Raw genomic sequence first — 15,165 nt, 5'->3', positions numbered from 1 at the left:
ACCTGCGAAGAGTTGGGAAGCCATGTTTGATAGAACGCTTCACAGAAATGGCTGGTGATGATATTCAAAACATTGCTCAGACGAAATCCAGAGCTCATTAAAAAGGGGGCATTATGCTTGGGAGGCAAGCCCAAGGCAGCCTCAGGTTTGATTAGGACTACCTTGTGCTCTGGTATAAGTGAAATCTCTTAATTTTCCAAAAGAATATGGGGCCGGCCTGATCTGTGGAAATTTAATTGGGAACGCCTGGAGAACAGGACACGAATCGTCTTTGGGAATGTCCAGAAGGCATAGTGTCTACAAGATGGATCCAGATACGTGAGTGGTTAGGAGGAAAAACAGATGTCAGGTGGTCTTCATAATGCTTCCCCTCCTGAGTGCCTGTGAAAGCATTGATGAAGCCTATAAGCAGTTGCCAAGGCCTGGAAATCTACTGTATATTTCACCTTAAACCCTGTGATGGTAAAAATGGTAAAAAAAGAAAACTCAATGTCGGAGCATCCCGCCCTGCACCTTGCCTTAGAGATTTCCTCACAAAACCCTGCACTTTAGTGCTCAGTCAGAGCCAACACCAACTTGGGGTTCCATGGATTGCTGTTTGCTTTGAAGGAGCTCAAAAGAGTGGGTTTTCTTGAAGAAAGCTCCAGAGCAAAAATAGGAGGAGGTTTAAATTGGGGACCGTGCCTAGAAAGAGCGGATGGAAGGTAAGTGCAGATAAGCCCCATATTCAACCAATTTCACTGGTCACTAAGGGCAGTATGATTGTCAAATTGATGATTATCGGCTTATGGTAACTTGGGGGCAGGCTTTCTCACTGTGGCACCAGTGTTGTGAAAGGCTCTCCCTGCCAAAATACGAGAAGCCCCATCAGCATTGGCATGCTGCCGGCTCCTGAAGACACACCTGTTTTGGCAACCATCCCCCTAAACTGGACTTTTGGTTTTGTTCTTTTAACCTTTGAAAGCGGTTTTAATTGTTTTGCTTTTTGATTCTTTGTTTCATTGCCTTAATTAGGGATGCTTTAATGCCACTGTGTGTTTTAATGGTGAATTGTTTTTATAGATCTCTTAGAAGCTGTTTTGGCATTTGTAATAATAATAAAAAAGGAAATGTAAAGGACCCCTGACAGTTAAGTCCAGTTTCGAACAACTCTGGCGTTGCAGCGCTCATCTCGCTTTACTGGCCGAGGGAGCTGATGTTTGTCCACAGACAGTTTTTCCAGGGCATGTGGCCAGCATGACTGAGCCACTTCTGGCAAAACCAGAGCAGTGCACGGAAATGCTGTTTACCTTCCCGCCGGAGTGGTACCTATTTATCTACTTGCACATTTTGGCATGCTTTCGAACTGCTAGGTTGGCAGGAGCTGGGACCGAGTAACGGGAGCTCACCCCGTCGTGGGGATTCGAACCATCGACCTTCCGATCGGCAAGCCATAGGCTCAGTCGATTAGCGTCACCCGAGTCCCTAATAGCAGTACTAGTAGTATACTGCCCCATTCCTGTAGATCTCAGGGTGGTTCACATAATAAAATCACAATATATTTAAAAAAACAACACAAAATACATATTAAAAACAAAGACAACCCAATGACACCCCCCCGCAACACACTTTAAAAGGGCAGTGGATGTCAAATCAGCCAAAGGCCTGGTTAAAGAGGAACGTTTCTGCCTGGCGCCTAAAGTTGTATAATGAAGGTGCCGGGCGAACTTCCCTGGGGAGAGCATTCCACAAGCAGGGAGCCACTGCAGTATATAAATAAAACAATGACTTCCAACTTAAGTCTAACACATTAGCCAGCCATTCACGCACTTTCCATCCTTGTTCTAGGTCCATGAGTTTTGCCATGTACTAGATGCGGGCGGCCAGTAGGGATAACAGGGGGGGGGAGGAGGAGGGGGAATGCTGTTGAGATGGCTAATTGAATTAGGAAATGGATCTCGAGAGAATTAACTGGGTAATGAAATTCAGAACTTGACTTCTAGGTCAAGAGATTGAATCCGCATCAGGTTTGTAATGATTTCCAGTCACCGCATGCTCTCGGCCTGCCGCTGAGATTGGCCAAACCGAACAAGTGAGCGTCCAGAACTGCAGGTGTCGAGACTAATGCAGGGAATGTGCCAGTAAATAGATCAATGAGAGCTGGTATCACAGTGATGAATAAAAGAGAGAACCAATATTGCAGCATTAGCAGAAGAGGCATGGGAGGGCTGGGCCTGGGCGTTTCAGCAAGTTCCAGGTCTTATAATTCAGGAATCGGAAGGGAAAGGACTACGGATCCCATCGTCTCTAACCATTGGCCATGCTGATGGGCTGATGGGAGTTGGAGTCCAACAACATCTAGAGGGCCATGGGACAACCCTCCCCTCCTTCTCTGTTGACTATCTCAAGACTCACGAATTATGCCCCAAACTGAGAAAGCCAGTTGCGTTTCTTGTCCCCTTGAAAGCGAGTGAGTCACGACCAAACTTGGATCCTGTTCATTTTAATGAGGCGTAAGCAGGACAAGCCTTTTCTAGCTTTGGGTGCCAGACAGTTTTTTTCCTTTCATCTTTTCCTCCCACATGCGAAACGTCTAATTTCAGGCCCAGGTAGATCATAACTGTGAGACACTTCGCTTAGTCACCGGGAATCAAAGACTATCTATCCAGGGACCCTCGTCTTTCTTTCTCATGCCCCTCCACGACTTGGGGAGAAACGTTCACCTTTTAGAATGGGAATAGCCACCTGCTCTTCTTATTTTTTATTTTTATCAATCTCTCTATCTTTGGCCATGTGCAAAAGCAAAGCCCTCCCTCCCTCCCCGCCAAGTTTATTCAGTTAGGTGTGTGAGGCTTATGAAAGCAGAACACGATACCAGATTTCCAACACTTGCAGACTGGGGGGGTTGCCATTCAGTGTTAACCTTTTTAATATTCTGCAGGCTAATTGTCTGTCCATTCCTCCTTTCCCCCCCTCCCAGGTTAATGAGGTGGTTAAGAAGGGAGGAGAGAGAGAGGGAAGGCTCCCCGATAGCATTGCCAAGCAAACGGAAAAGGTCAGGGTAATACATTCTATTATCATCTCTCATAGGCGGCACAAAGGCGTCCCAGATTTGGCATTGCCTCGTGATGGATTGTAACAAGAAAAAGGCTTGCTGTTAAATCTGCTCTTTGTGACAATAATTGTTGCAAAAAGAGAGAGAGAGAGAGAAAGAAAGAAAGAAATGTTAAAAAAAAAGGGAAAGGGGCACCTGGAAGAATGCAGACCCACCATTATCGGCTGGTCAGAAGATTAAAAGAAGGCCATGGCCTAGAGGAGATTGCCAGGTGCTATTCTTGAGGAACAGCAAGGGCAGATCTGCGCATTTCTGAATTTGTCCTTTGATTGTAATTACTGCATGGTGGTATTTTCATCCTCTGGGTTTCTTTTCCTTCCCTGCCTCGCTCTGTCGCCCTTAGGCAAATCATTTAACTTCTCAGTGGGTACCACCTTCCCACCACTGCCTTTATATAATTTAATCTTGCCGCACACTTGGTTTCTTCAACATTCGAGGAGGCCAGGCATTTTCCACAAGAAGCCCTCAAAAAGTTGTTTCCGTTGTCTTGGGGAAAATTTTTTTGTCCTCTGGTTTATTTTTGCTGCTCTACAAAAGTATCTGGAGAGGGATCTTTGCCAGGTATGGTCCCTCACTCCTTTGCTTCGGAGCGTTTGTGTGAGGATTTGTTGCAAAGTAGGCCCCAATGCGGGTTCCATGCTTTGGGGAGGCCTCAGTGGGGGCTGGTTCAATAGGGTGAATGGGGCTCTGCCCCCCAACCTATTGAACCTATTGGGTGCTCATCAATGGTTCCTCTTCATCCTGGAGAAGAGTGACTAGTGGGGTGCCACAGGGTTCTGTCTTGGGCCCGGTCTTATTCAACATCTTTATCAACGACTTGGATGATGGACTCAAGGGCATCCTGATCAAATTTGCAGATGACACCAAACTGGGAGGGGTGGCTAACACCCCAGAGGACAGGATCACACTTCAAAACGACCTTGACAGATTAGAGAACTGGGCCAAAACAAACAAGATGAACTTTAACAGGGAGAAATGTAAAGTATTGCACTTGGGCAAAAAAAACGAGAGGCACAAATACAAGATGGGTGACACCTGGCTTGAGAGCAGTACATGTGAAAAGGATCTAGGAGTCTTGGTTGACCACAAACTTGACATGAGCCAACAGTGTGACGCGGCAGCTAAAAAAGCCAATGCAATTCTGGGCCTCATCAATAGGAGTATAGCATCTAGATCAAGGGAAGTAATAGTGCCACTGTATTCTGCTCTGGTCAGACCTCACCTGGAGTACTGTGTCCAGTTCTGGGCACCACAGTTTAAGAAGGACACTGACAAACTGGAACGTGTCCAGAGGAGGGCAACCAAAATGGTCAAAGGCCTGGAAATGATGCCTTATGAGGAACGGCTAAGGGAGCTGGGCATGTTTAGCCTGGAGAAGAGGAGGTTAAGGGGTGATATGATAGCCTTGTTCAAATATATAAAAGGATGTCACATAGAGGAGGGAGAAAGGCTGTTTTCTGCTGCTCCAGAGAAGCGGACACGGAGCAATGGATCCAAACTACAAGAAAGAAGATTCCACCTAAACATTAGGAAGAACTTCCTGACAGTAAGAGCTGTTCGACAGTGGAATTTGCTGCCAAGGAGTGTGGTGGAGTCTCCTTCTTTGGAGGTCTTTAAGCAGAGGCTTGACAACCATATGTCAGGAGTGCTCTGATGGTGTTTCCTGCTTGGCAGGGGGTTGGACTCGATGGCCCTTGTGGTCTCTTCCAACTCTATGATTCTATGATTCTATGATTCTATGATTCTATGAACCTCAGCCAGCCCCCATTGGCTCTGGCTGTCAGCTTCCACCTCAGCAGAAGCAATATTGAAAGTCCCTTACACCCTTGGCAAGGAATTGTGTTGGTGTCCCGCTGTAGAGAAACCATTTTACCGCAATAGACATATTAGAAATCACTACATTTTATGGGACCTGAGTACTTGAAACCTTGGCAAACCTTGTAGAATGGAGCACAGGCCAGGTCCTTTGCTTACTGGACTATTTTGGAGTGTGGTTTATTTATTTTGAAAAAGCAAACGTTCCAGTGAGCACCAGTCCAAAGTATTTAAGAGGTCACACGCACCCATCTCTTTATTGGGCATGTTGTCAATATACAGATAAGGCAAGTCTTGTAAAGGGTTCCACTGGCGACACCAAATAAATCAGCCAACAGCACAATCCTCTGCAGGCCTACTCAGAAAAAACCCTACTGGAGTGCAATAGGGTTTACTTTCAGGTTAAGTGTATAGCATACCCGCCAATATCCCGTTTATCAAAACTGGGATGTTTCAGCTGGTTCAGCTAAAGGGACTGGCAAAAAGTTTTTGCCAACCCTGAAGGCAGCACTGGGGCGATTTCACACAGATCCCCAGACCCTCCAATTGTCCCTATTTTCCAGGGACAGTCCCCAGTTTTACAGAAGCTGCCCCAGTTTCTGGTTTGATCCCAGAATGTCCCACTTTTCTTTAGGACGTCTCTATTTCCATTGGCTAAATGTTGGAGGGTATGGAATAGGATGTCCCTATTTTCACCAGAGAAATGTTGGAGGGCATGGATCCCTAGGAAGAGATGTTCAGGGCCAGCTCTGCCATTAGACAGAGTGAGGCGCGGGCTGCATTGGGCAGCATATTCTGGGGACCAGAGAGCAACAGCAAACATTAGGGCAAGGGTAGCTCTCCAGCTCCTGTCAGGTCCAACTTGGAAGGCGAACGTTGAGGGATAATGGGAATTGTAGTCCAATAACATATGGACGGCACCATGTTGGCTTTCCCTGCATTAGAGGATAAGGCCTGATCTAGCCTGTTGTCCTTAGATGCAGTGGATAACGCTATCCTATCACCATTGTTGAAGTGAGATTCTAATACTGGTTGGAAGAAGGGCTCCATCTTGCCCTTTACTCCAGGTGGCCAAAGGTCTCCAGCCAGCCCTGGGCAACCTTGTTCTTAAGCTGCATGACATGGGAGGTGCCATGAGACCCTTGAGGTCCAGCGCCAGAGAGTTTTCTTTCTGAACCTGGTGCTTTAAGAAAGCTAGAAAAATTTAGAAGGCACTATTTAATGACGCTTGTGGCATCCGCCTTCCTATATACCTCGCATGCCTTCATCAGAAAGGAATGTGTGTCAGCCTGTTAGGAACCCCCCCCCCCAAAAAAAAGGCACAATTACCTGTTACGCCATTGTGCCCCATCTCAGAGTCCACACCACCTTGGATTATGCAGAAAACATTTGATCAATTTTTTATTCCATCACACAATCTCTTTGAGTCGCAGTTGCATAATTCAAGCTGTTATCGTGCTGGTGGGCTCGTGTGGCTTTTATTTTATTTTTCTGCATGCATTTTGATTTAGGAACTTACGAAAACCTTGCTGGGTTTTAGGAGGCAATATATTCCATGGGTGGGTGGTGAGAAAGCCACAGGTATCTGAAGGAGGAAGCCAGCCATGCTAGCCAAAGCTTGATCGGGATGCAGTTGATTGCAAAAAGAAAGAAGCAACTCATGTAAATGGTCTGAAAGAAGAGCTGGGTCCACACACAAGTTATGTAAATGATAGCACTTTGGGTTATGGCGGGTCTCTAAATATATTCTTTTAAAACAGCAACAACTAAATTTCAAGTTTTACCTAAAAAATAAAGGAAACTGAGGTTCTCTTTTGGGAGAGAGTACTCTTTGCAAGCCTGTTCCTGTCCTCACCTGACTCCCTGTCCTGCACCCAGCTTCAGCTACTACGGACTGCCTCCTCATTGCACCTTTGACCATGGACCGGACTTGGACCTCGCCTCTCGGGTAACCCACGGGACCAGCACACCCTTCCCCCTTCGTGTTGACAGCTGGGGGGGAGGCTTGGGAGTCACGGGTGTGCGGCGTGCCAAATGTCTGCCATGGGCTGCTTGCTCTGCCCCCGGCTGCAGGGCGTGTGCTCCGCTCCGTGCATCCGAGTGGCTATCCCACACCTGGGAGGGCACCCTCTGTGTCCCTCCCCCCTCGGGAGCATGCCCCCCCTGGGCAGCGTGGGCATAGGCTCCGCCACGGTCTCCCAGCCCCTGCTGGAAGATGCCAGGTATAAAACCTGGGACCTTTGGAATGGACAGCAGTTGCTCTACCACTGAGCTGCGCCCGTCACCCAAAACCTTGCACATGGAAAGCCCCTCCTTACGTTCCCGTGCCTTGCTTAACTCTGGATTACAAAAGACCTCTTGCAAGACCTCGCTGGTTGCGTTATATGCCTAACGCAAGGGGATGTTGCAGCGATCCAAATTCCCCACCAGGTTTGGATAAACAAGCCCATTCTGCATAAGAATCCAGTCAAGCATCCCATGAACGTTTTTATTCCTGTCAGATGAGACTAATGAAGTGCAGGAGCTTGTTGCTAAAGATGAGCCTTACGGAGAGGACACCTCATTAATTTGAAGGCAGGCCTTTGCTGTCCCAGCTGTCAGGCTCCTGCTATATTAATGTCCTCTCTTGCCATCTCTGGTGCAGGACGGGGGCCTCTTCCCCCAGTAGGCCTAGCATGCCTGTTTGCTTTGAAGCCGCTTCATTTTCATTTTCTGCCGCCTTGCTGTTCTGAGTTTTTTGGTCTTTAAGAAACTATCTTCTAATTGGTATAAGAAGTCTTCTATTATTCCAACCTGTAGGCAAACATAAAAGGATGCGGACTGTCAAACAATGCGGCATCCGCCTGCTTGCAGATACACAACATTTCTTTGTTAAATGGATTACTTTCCCTTCAGAAATGATGGCATTATTATTTAGATGTAAAATTCTACCTTGAAAGGCATATTTCACGCACATCCTGTGAGCTAGGTCTCTGCTATTTCCATTTTACAGATAGGCAGTGGCGCCTGAGCTGCGGAGCCTAATTTAGCGAAAACAAGAGTGAGCCCAAACAACAGAAAATAGTACATGCGACTTTTCGTTGGGAACTTTATCTGTGGGACTTGTCCTTGGAGACTGCACCCCCGTGTCAAGACAGATGACCTAACTCCTTGCATTCACATCTGCAAAAGGAGACTGCACCCCCGTGTCAAGACAGATGACCTAACTCCTTGCATTCACATCTGCAAAATGAGTGTCGTGTTCACCTAAACTGCTTTGGGTTCCAGCCTGGAAATGATGGGCTAAGGGAATTTCTTCCCATTTTGTAGGATGTGGCATTGCCTCTGGACAACTACACTGACCTAGCTTTCTGGACTGAATAACTTAACAAGAGAGCCAAAAATAAATCCAAGCCAGAAGATTCCTCTAAAACACACATTAAAATTATATCGAAACTGGTTTAATAAATCATAGGAAGTATTCAGAGAATATGTTCAACAGCTTCCGTATTATAAATTTAAATAAGATTGAAATAATCTGTATTGGCTTTCTCCAAATATTCTTGGGACTTGCAACCATGGTGTGATGGAGACAGTGAATTCACAGGGAAAGATCCCTAGTCCTGTTGCAGGACTACATTTCCCAGGTGTCTTTCGTAGGAGAACACGAGCAACAGGCATGCTAGCAACCAGTTTAAATCTGTACAGAAATGCCTTTAGACCAACCTTCCCTAAAATGGTGCCCATTAGGTGTTTTGGATTATGTCTCCCATTATTCCTGACGATTGGCCATGTTAGCTCCAGCTGGTTCGTAGTCCAAAACTGATCACCCTGATCTGGCCACTGTGATCCATGCGACGGTCACCTCCAGGCTTGATTATTGTAACTCGCTCTACGCGGGGCTGCCCTTGAAGCTGACCCAGAAACTCCAGCGGGTGCAGAATGCCGCGGCAAGGCTCCTTACGGGGTCCTTGCCATGGGATCACATTCATCCAGTGCTTTACCAACTGCACTGGCTCCCGATGGAGTACAGGGTCAGGTTTAAGGTGCTGGTTTTGACCTTTAAAGCCCTATGCGGCCTAGGACCCTCGTACCTACGGGACCGCCTCTCCTGTTATGCCCCGCGAAGGACCTTAAGGTCCACAAATGACAACATTTTGGAGGTCCCAGGTCGCAAGGTGGTTAGATTGGTCTCAACTAGGGCCAGGACCTTTTCAGTACTGGCCCCGACTTGGTGGAACGCTCTGTCACAAGAGACTAGGGCCCTGCAGGACTTGACATCTTTCCGCAGGGCCTGGAAGACAGAGCTGTTCCACCTGGCCTTTGGTTTGGACTCAGTCTGACCTTTATGTTTCCCTCCTCTTATGGTTTTGATCTATGGGGTACTTTTAAAATGAGGCTGCATTTTAAATTGCATTTTAATCTGTATTTTAAATTGGCCCCCCCCATTATGTTTTTACTGTAATTTTACTGGTGTTAGTCGCCCTGAGCCCGGCTTTGGCCGGGGAGGGCGGGGTATAAATTATTATTATTATTATTATTATTATTATTATTATTATTATTATTATTATTATTAACATCTGGAGGGCACAGATCTGGGGGAAAAATTAGGACTGGTTTGGACTATTGGGTGTAAGCAACCTTGCATGCCTCTAGGCAGCAGAGGGCAGAGTTGTGACCAACAGGTAAGACAGGGGAAAATACATTTTGTGTTTTCCAGAAAAACTCCCAAGCTCCAGCCATCCCTCTCTGTCTCCTGCATGACGTATCCATGAGAAACTAGCTTCTACCATGTAGGTTTAGAATCCCAATGCCATCCCTGTAAATGCATGTAAACTTTCAGTGCTAGTTAATGTCACAGGATGGGTGGTGGGAGATAGAACGGGTGGTGAGACCGGGTACCTCCATCTTCTGCTAACTCTGCTACTATAAACCCAACTTTATTTTAAAAACCCTAGGTGGTCTGTCTGCATTGGCTTGTGCGTGCAGTTCATGGGAGGATCTCGCCACAAGTGTCTTTATTTTTTTTCTTTCATTTTTTTTTATTAAAGATTTTCTTGTTTTACAGAAGTATGTGTAATGTCTCTCGTATTTTTTTCCATGTAACATTTTTACAAATCCGTTTCATTTGTTGAGACATTAGGGGGAGAAAAAAAAGGGGTGGAGGGAGGGAAGATGGATGGGGGTGGGGTCAGGGGCAATGTTCCTATTATGCTTAATGTATGTAGGGTTTGGTGTCAGCGCTGCTTGTGCTGTTCACTTGTGTTCCTTTGGTGGTGAGAGAGGTTTGGGTTGGCCTAGGGTGTGGTTGTTCGTTTGTGATTGGCTGTGGTGATCTTTGTTTTCCTGTGTGAGTGAGGTGGGTGGGTGTTTTGGATCAGGTCAGCCATATTGATTTGTATGCTGTTGGTGGATTTTTGTTATTGTGTTGTTGGGCTGTGTATGTGATAAAGGGGAGCCATAAAGAAGAGCCAAAAGGCGTCTTCTTCTGTTTATCCCCGTGTCAGTTTCAGTTTATTGGTTAATTTTTCTAGTAGGGCTGTTTCCCATACTATTTGGTACCATTGGTCCATGCCACAAGTGTCTTTAGACCGGGGGCATTATGTGTGAAATGTTGTCTTTTGCCCACCTCTGCTCCCTTCTTAAGAAAATTGGGATAGCCTGCCTCATCTGACAAAGTTCACACATAATGCTTACATGCAGGCATACGTAGGGGTCCTTTATGCGCCTTCTGTTGTTTTCCTCATGTGGGATAGACTGATGCGGGCGCCTTCATTCAGCTTGTGCGCCATAGCAATGGGGAATTTATCAAAACGCTGTCTTTTAACTGGCATTGAAAAACAGCCAGTTTAAAAGGAAGGCAAGCTGGGAAAATTAATCTTGAGCAAGTTTTCCTGATAAGAAAGAGAATGCCGACAGAAAAGAAGCCAGCGCTTCCGGCTGAAAGTCAGCGCGGGGAGAAAAATGTGCATTCCACATTGCCATGGCAAGAACCATTTTTCTATTAAATCAGAATGAAGTTCTGAATAAATACATTTTCCTGAGATATATCATTCACCAGAGGGTTCAGTTTAAGAAAAAGGAAAAGGAAAAAAATAGGGGAAAAGAAGGACACGAAATGATAATTTTTGCAGATGCCATGCATCTTCATCAAGATCAAACCAATAATTATATTAATAAGTGGCATGTTGAAATGCGTATCCTTCCCCATACCCTCATGCATCATGAACAGCTTTTAAAACAATTTAAAAGAGCATCTCTATATACGCAGATGTGGACTTTAACCAGGTGTCTTATATGAATGCCACACATACACGCTCACACTCACATAGTTGCAAATCGTCGTCATTCATGTTTATTCATAGGCAGCTCCACTTTCTCAGAAATGCAAATCGCCCAATAGAGTGAGCACAAGATAGCTTGGAGTCTGCTATTAATTGTACACCAAGCTACCCCATCGCCTCATTTCTGAGATGCATGGGCACAGAATTCCTACTGCAAAGCCCATTGTTCGGCTCCTTTTCTTTTTTAAAAAGGTAAAATTAATATATCACTCTGACATCAACCTGGTGGAGCGTGGATTCCCTCCTGCGCTCTGTGTGGTCACAACAGACTGGCTGAATATATGAATCAATTTTAATACCGTTTACTGTTATGTACAAGGATAGGACTTGCGCATACATACACATACAGCTTTCATGTAGCCCTGTCTGCCTTGTCAAACTAGCATGGCTTAAACAACTCCATCATCACCAGCGTTTCCCAGAGGTTTGGGTGTTCCATCATACTCCAGTATCTGAAGGACCGCTTTTGCCCATCTCAACCAGCCTGTTTGCTTAAGATGTTCCCTGGAGGCAGGTGCATTTCTAGGCACCCAGAAAACTCGAGACCACAGGCCCAAGGCACAACATTGCCCCTGGGCCAATTAAAAGTGGCCAGGGGCTTTGTCTGTGCTGTGCTTTGTAGTACAAGAAGCCAAGTTACAGGGAACCAGGCAGAGGGCCTTCTCGGTAGTGGCGCCCGCCCTGTGGAAGGCCCTTCCACCAGATGTCAAAGAGAAAAACAACTACAGTGGTACCATGGGTTAAGTACTTAATTCGTTCTGGAGGTCCGTTCTTAACCTGAATCTGTTCTTAACCTGAAGCACTACTTTAGCTAATGGGGCCTCCTGCTGCTGCTGCGCTGCCGGAGCACGATTTCTGTTCTCATCCTGAAGCAAAGTTCTTAACCCGAGGTATTATTTCTGGGTTAGCGGAGTCTGTAACCTGAAGCGTATGTAACCTGAAGCGTCTGTACCCCGAAGTGTACAGACTTTTAGAAGACATCTGAAGGCAGCCCTGTTTTGGGAAGCTTTAAATGTTTAATAGATTATTGTATTTTAATATTCTGTTGGAAGCCGCCCAGAGTGGCTGGGGAAAACCAGCCAGATGGGCAGGGTATAAATAATAAATTATTATTATTATTATTATTATTATTATTATTATTATTATTATTATTTATTACACCCAGCCCAAACTTGTGTATCCAGCTGCTTACAATTCCCATCATCCCTGACCATCGGTCTTGCTAGCTAAGGATGATTGCTGCTAGCTGAGGAGTTATTGTTTCCACAAGCCTACCCAGATGGGAAGGTAGCCTATCTAGGAGAAGGAAAACCCTGATCCCAAACCTCCACTGCCTTGTGGGATACCTTTGGGAGAAGAAAAGGTTAAGGAGTAAACCCTACACAAATCCAGAGTGGAGTCCCTAAGACGACTGGATGGTGCTTTCTATGCAACTCTTCCTTCTGGCATTTCCTGGCTGGTGGCAAACGTATTGCTCTGCTTTTCTTTGGACCACATCAGAGAGGCTAAGAGGGGGAGTCTTGCCATCTGGGGCTCCATACTGTCTTGTGTCCTGGGGAGGTCACATCAGTGCTGCAAATTCAGTGGTTTGACTTCACCCCCAGAGGCACACACCTCTCAAGACAGATGGATGCCAACAACCCAGACACATAATTTATTTCCTATATTCATTTTAAAAGTTTTGCTGATTTTATTTGTGATTTAACGATGGTTATTCTATGCATACTTTTATATATAAAAAAACAGCTTTGTAGATTTTAGCTGTGTTTTATCCCCAGTTTTTTCATGTGCACTGCTTCAAGGGCCCTTTGATTAAGCGGTGCGTAAATCTCTCTAAGGGACGCGGGTGGCGCTGAGGGTTAAACCACAGAGCCTAGGACTTGCCGATCAGAAGGTCGGCATTCGAATCCCCGCGACGGGGTGAGCTCCCGTTGCTCGGACCCTGCTCCTGCCAACCTAGCAGTTCAAAAGCACATCGAAGTGCAAGTAGATAAATAGGTACCACTCTGGCGGGAAGGTAAACGGCGTTTCTGTGCACTGTTCTGGTTCGCCAGTAGCGGCTTAGTCATGCTGGCCACATGACCCGGAAGCTGTACGCCGGCTCCCTCGGCCAATAAAGCGAGATGAGCACCACAACCCCAGAGTCGGTCACGACTGGATCCAATGGTCAGGTTTCCCTTTCCCTTTATCTTTAAATCTCTCTAAGGGACGCGGGTGGCGCCTGTGGGTTAAACCACAGAGTCTAGGACTTTTAAATCTCTCTAAATAAAATAAATAAGATGTGCCGAGTTCCGGTTCAACAGCTTGCGCTTGCCATTTTGAGAACTACTTGGTCTCAGTTGGACTTGCAGTGACCCCCTACTCCTGCTCTGGACAGTGTTTTTAAACTGAAGCGCGGAGACAGGGAATGAAGGCAGGAAAGAACTATCTCCCTCGGTAGCCTGCAGCCTAAACAGACAGCTTTGCAGTTTTATGATGAAGGCTGGATCTGGAAGCAAGATAACATTGCTCCATCTGCAACCTGCTGCCTGAAGCAATGGCATCATGATGCTTCACACTTAGGCTGGACCTTCCACATCCCGCCACATCTCTTGCTTTAGGATTCTCATTGTATGGGAAGAACATGATTGCTGTGGACCGCTTTTCATGTGCAACCCACTTTGGTACCTATAGGTGGAACGTGTGAAGCATCAGCTGGGTGTTTTGTTGCTGAGTCATGTCTCAGCTTGCTTCCTTTGATAAGAGGGAAGCAAGAGGCGATATAAACAACTTAGCCCTTTGGATAAAGGTCAGAGAAAGCTGGAATTCTGTGCCCGAATGATTAACTGTGTTATCCCGCTGCTAGTGCTACACATCAGGTTGCTGCTGTAGTATGTTTATTCTAGGGGAGTATGTGCAGAATGCCCATTCAGCATGCCAGCAGAGTGTGCCAGTGGAACAGAAAAGCAGTAGACATTTCTAGGCAGGGTCAGTGCCTTTGCTGACAGTATAAAGCAGTTCCACAGCTTATAGGTTACATGAGAGCCAGTGTGGTGTAGTGGTTAAGAGTGGTAGACTCGTAATCTGGGGAACCGGGTTCGCTTCCTCACTCCTCCACATGTAGCTGCTGGGTGACCTTGGGCTAGTCACACTTCTTTGAAGTCTCTCAGCCTCACTCACCTCACAGAGTGTTTGTTGTGGGGGAGGAAGGGAAAGGAGAAGGTTGGCCGCTTTGAGACTCCTTAGGGTAGTGATAAAGCGGGATATCAAATTCAAACTCTTCTTCTTCTTCCAGCAGCACAGAGTCTCCTTGTAGCGTTCCAACATAGACCAGGCTCTGGCCATGAGCAAACTTGCTTTACACTTGCTGACTCACTCTTATATGCTTAACCAGTTGCAGGTGCAGGAAAAACACGCCCAAATTTAACCAGCACACCTAACACTTTATCATACCTTTTCTTTGCAGGCATAAACCCCTTATACGTAAACGTCACCAAGAAAACACAAAGGGCAAACATGCTGTCCAGGCAAGGTCTTCACCTTAAAGCTCTGTGTCTGAGCAAAAAACCCAACCCCACTCTTCAAGCTGATTCGGAGCAAACAGCAACTCATGGCAAACCCCAAATGCCATTTGTTGTGCTTCAGCTTTAAAGAACAAGCCTTTGCGGAGAAAACTCTGAGGCCAAAAAAACAAAAGAGTGTTGGGACATGGAACTTGAAAATGTGGACCTGTGCCCAGAAATAATGGGGTGAAACCTAAGTGTGGATAAACCCTTAGTCATTCCATTTTTACCCACTCTGTTTGTTATAGTAACGACTGCCCTTGCAGCTAAAACCAGCTAAAGCTATCTATCTCAAATTTGATGAGATTTATGCAGGTGGCGCTGTGGGTTAAACCACAGAGCCTAGGACTTGCCAATCAGAAGGTCGGCAGTTCGAATCCCTGTGACGGGG

General features: G+C 46.2%; 1 protein-coding gene across 1 annotated transcript in view; it reads right to left on the bottom strand.

Moving 5' to 3' along the window:
- Positions 1-7,383: 7,383 nt before the first annotated feature.
- The window catches only part of SPATA16 (spermatogenesis associated 16), a 165,541-nt gene continuing 157,759 nt past the window's right edge, over positions 7,384-15,165 (bottom strand). Inside the window, exon 11 of the mRNA XM_028731597.2 lies at positions 7,384-7,702. Within this exon, the coding sequence (XP_028587430.2) occupies positions 7,580-7,702 (123 nt within the window). The 3' untranslated portion in view covers positions 7,384-7,579. The remainder of the gene's footprint in view (positions 7,703-15,165) is intronic.

The sequence above is a fragment of the Podarcis muralis genome, chromosome 6 (genome assembly GCF_964188315.1).
Source record: "Podarcis muralis chromosome 6, rPodMur119.hap1.1, whole genome shotgun sequence".
NCBI classification, from domain to species: Eukaryota; Metazoa; Chordata; class Lepidosauria; order Squamata; family Lacertidae; genus Podarcis; species Podarcis muralis.
This window is presented reverse-complemented; position numbering and strand designations above follow the sequence as displayed.